Genomic DNA, 3,348 nt, shown 5'->3' with positions numbered 1-3,348 from the left:
TCAAAGTGCTACAAATCATCCACCAACAAAATCCAGACGTGTTTGTGAAACACTGAAGCCCCCGTTTGACAGCTTTTTGAAAAGGTTGCAGTTTCTAAAGTGCAATTCTAAACTCAATGTCAAGTCTTAGTACCAACTGTTTAAAATTGATGGCAAAGGTTAATGTACTTTATTAGGTTAGTCAAACTTTAAGGTCAAGATAAAAAAATAATAAAACCATCTGAAAGATCTTTCATATTGAATACACATACATGTATAAAGGATGAAAGCCATAGCACCAACTGTTCAAAAGTTATGGCCAAGGTTAGTTTGGTATTCATTTTTTAAGTGGGTCAAACTCAAAGATCAAGAGGTTAAATTTAGTGGTACCTAAAGATAGGTCCTTTCACAAGGAATTTAAAGAAACAGTCGAAGCCAATTACAAGTTATGAACAAGTTAAAAATTTTACAGACAGGGCAAAAACTTTACACCCCCGAAGCTTCGATAACTTTGGTGCTGAGAAGACCTTTATAGATATTAACGTCATTAAGGTCAGCGTCATAATTTCATTTACGCTGTCCGTTTTAACACTTTCGTTTCTGAGCGATATCTTGAGAAGCTTTTGAGCCTTTGTCAAATTTTATACCACTACAATATAGATCGAAGCTCGACCAGAGACGTCTGAAAGGGTTAGTTCTAGGCAGTTACAAGAAAAATAATTAACTGTATACTTCTCATGCTGGAAAGTATAAGACGTCTTTCAATCTTGCAGTAGTTGCACAGGTCAGTGCATTATAGAAACAAACATAAATACACGTTACTGCAATAAAATACAAGAGGCCCATGGGCCCTATAGGTCACCTGAGTATCATGTAACAATTTATCTTTCCGACAATGGAATTTGGTTCGTGTTTTAAACCAAAGTCCATGAAAATTCACAAATTTGAAAGCACCATTGCTTATCATAATTATTCACTAAGCATGCTTACTCTATTTACTTAGTACCCAGAGGTAGATCAGAGTAACAGAGAAAATTCACTTCCACTTTATAATCAATTGTGCACCCCATCCCACAGGAACCACTGACCCTGGGGCCACATATTTCAAAATTGAAATTTTAACTTAAATTTTATTTCATCATAAATGGTTGATTAATACCAAAGAGTAGAAGATTTCAATGCCATTAATTTATTTTCAGACTATGTACTCCCCCCCCCTCCCCGATATCCCTGACCCAGGAGGCATGGAATTAACTATTTTGCTAGAAGCAACCTTCTTCGTCACAAATATAAACCTAGATCATTGGCATAATACCCAGGAGCAAAGGAAAAGATTTTCAAAGAAATAATGTATATTCACTATATAGTCAAAAGAGCCCTCCCCCCTTTTAAACCAAATAGCTGATTTCCTGATTGTACGTTGTTAAACATTCTTCTCAGATTTTTCACTCATATGGAGACGCTACCACTTTCCGGTGGAGAGCTACAAATTTTGCCCTATACTCGACACTCGAGCAGTGATTGATCTTTTTCGTGCAAGCACCTACTGCGACACGGGTCCTCGGTTAATACATTCTCATCCAAAGGATTGGTCTCCAAGTCCCACACTGGGATAAGAACTGACTCTTTACTTTGCGACTCTAGAGCAGACGCTCTAACCACCGCCACGAGGGCTAATGCTAGATAGCCAGCACGAAAACGCAGGTCGCAATACTCTAGTTCATGGTAAACATTTGATCGAATGCGATTCCAGCATCACCGATGCGCTTCGCCGCAAGTCACGCGTGATGATGCGAGACTTGTACAGACTGGGTGCAACGTGCAAAGATGGCGTAACGAACTTTGTCAACATTGCTTTTAATTTAGATCTATCTTACTTTCACGATAACAGCAACCATTGCGATGGAGAAAACAGACAGGTTTACTAGCGAGTGGTTTCTGCATCAAAAGGGGGATTGGGTTCGTACGTTATCAAAAATTCCTGAGTTCGATGTAGGCAAATTAAAGCATTATTTGACTGAAAGTAGAAACAAGACTTTTGACAAAGAAGGTATGAGAGCTTACAAATCGTTAAAAGCGTACAAGTTTTTTGAGGAGGGGTATGTGCAGAAGATTTCGTCACTGCAGATGGACAACTCTTTCCTTGCACGGGCAGAGGTGATGGCTTCCATGGCACAAAGAGTGTACAAACCGTACGTTTGTCTAAGTCTCGAAGGGGATGTCCAGGGTGGATCCTGTGATTGTGTCGCAGGGTGAGAACTTATTTCATGAATAAATAATGAGCTCTGAGCATGGAATTTCCCTGTTTTATTAATACACTTTAACAGACCATCCAGCAAGGCAGTGGTTTAATTTATAAACTACTCAGGCACTGTTATTAAGCACTGTATTTGGTTAAAAAAAAATATATATAAGGACATTAAAAAAATATATATGTTTGGTTGCCTTATCCCCGTTGACTGGCTAAAAATTGACCAACTAAAAAAAATTAACTACCAGGAAGCATTTTCGAATTTTGAAAATTCAGCATATTGAATTTGAAACTTTTTTTTTTTGCATGTTTTGGGAACATATTCTCCCCGAGGCCCTACCATCCCCATTCTTTCATCCTGGAAGAGGGCAAGCAAACATATTTTTTTTAATTCAATGACCTTAAAAAAGAAAAATTGTGTCAGGTACCAAACAAACAAAGAAAATCAAACAACACTTAATTGTTGTATAAATCAAGCTACCGGGTACTTTTTTTTTAAAACAATACTTCATTATTTCATAGATTATTATATACTTTAAATGGATTTTATTTAGCAGTGTATTCTATTCAGCAGAAAACATTGTCTGCTAAATCATGACGTACATTTCTAAATGTCTTGTTTATGTAGATTTATATCGCGCACATTGAGATAGTGCTAAATCAAATCTGTGCCAACTTGAAACATAAATTTCTGCCAAATATCAAACAAATAAAATATAATACATTTAGAATAAATTCATGGATATGGGTTTGATACCCATGGAAATGAAGATTCCACAGTGCTAGAGAAAATAAATACAAAATATGAATACATGTACTGCTTATGGGCATTAGAAATTTGGTTTTAAAATATTGCCCTTTGAGGCCCGACATGACAATTTTAATTATTTTAGACTATAATTTGTAGGAAGGGTGAGGCATGCGGCCATATAGCAGCATTGCTGTTTGCATTGGATGACTTTGTTGCTAAGGGACTGAAAGATCTACCAGAGGACAGGTCTTCTACAGAAAAACTGTGCCAATGGAACAAACCAGCAAAGAGAAAGACAGAGCCTAAAACTATACACAATATCAGGATAGTCAAGTATGGTCATTATTAATGAGTAATTCACATTCAT

The 3,348-nt window shown here is 36.8% G+C and overlaps 1 protein-coding gene across 1 annotated transcript; it reads left to right on the top strand.

Annotated features, from left to right (window-relative positions):
* Positions 1–1,692: 1,692 nt before the first annotated feature.
* Positions 1,693–3,314, top strand: LOC134263178 (uncharacterized; the record flags this gene model as incomplete). The annotated part of the gene is made up of 2 exons (XM_062745489.1): positions 1,693–2,231; positions 3,138–3,314. Coding segments are annotated over exons 1-2 (527 nt in total), but the record flags the coding sequence as incomplete, so codon positions are not given.
* Between the last annotated feature and the right edge of the window lie 34 nt (positions 3,315–3,348).

Source organism: Saccostrea cucullata, unplaced genomic scaffold (assembly GCF_032062105.1).
Source record: "Saccostrea cucullata isolate Sc308-1 unplaced genomic scaffold, CSIRO_AGI_Scuc_v1 ctg11095, whole genome shotgun sequence".
Lineage (NCBI taxonomy): Eukaryota > Metazoa > Mollusca > Bivalvia > Ostreida > Ostreidae > Saccostrea > Saccostrea cuccullata.
This window is presented reverse-complemented; position numbering and strand designations above follow the sequence as displayed.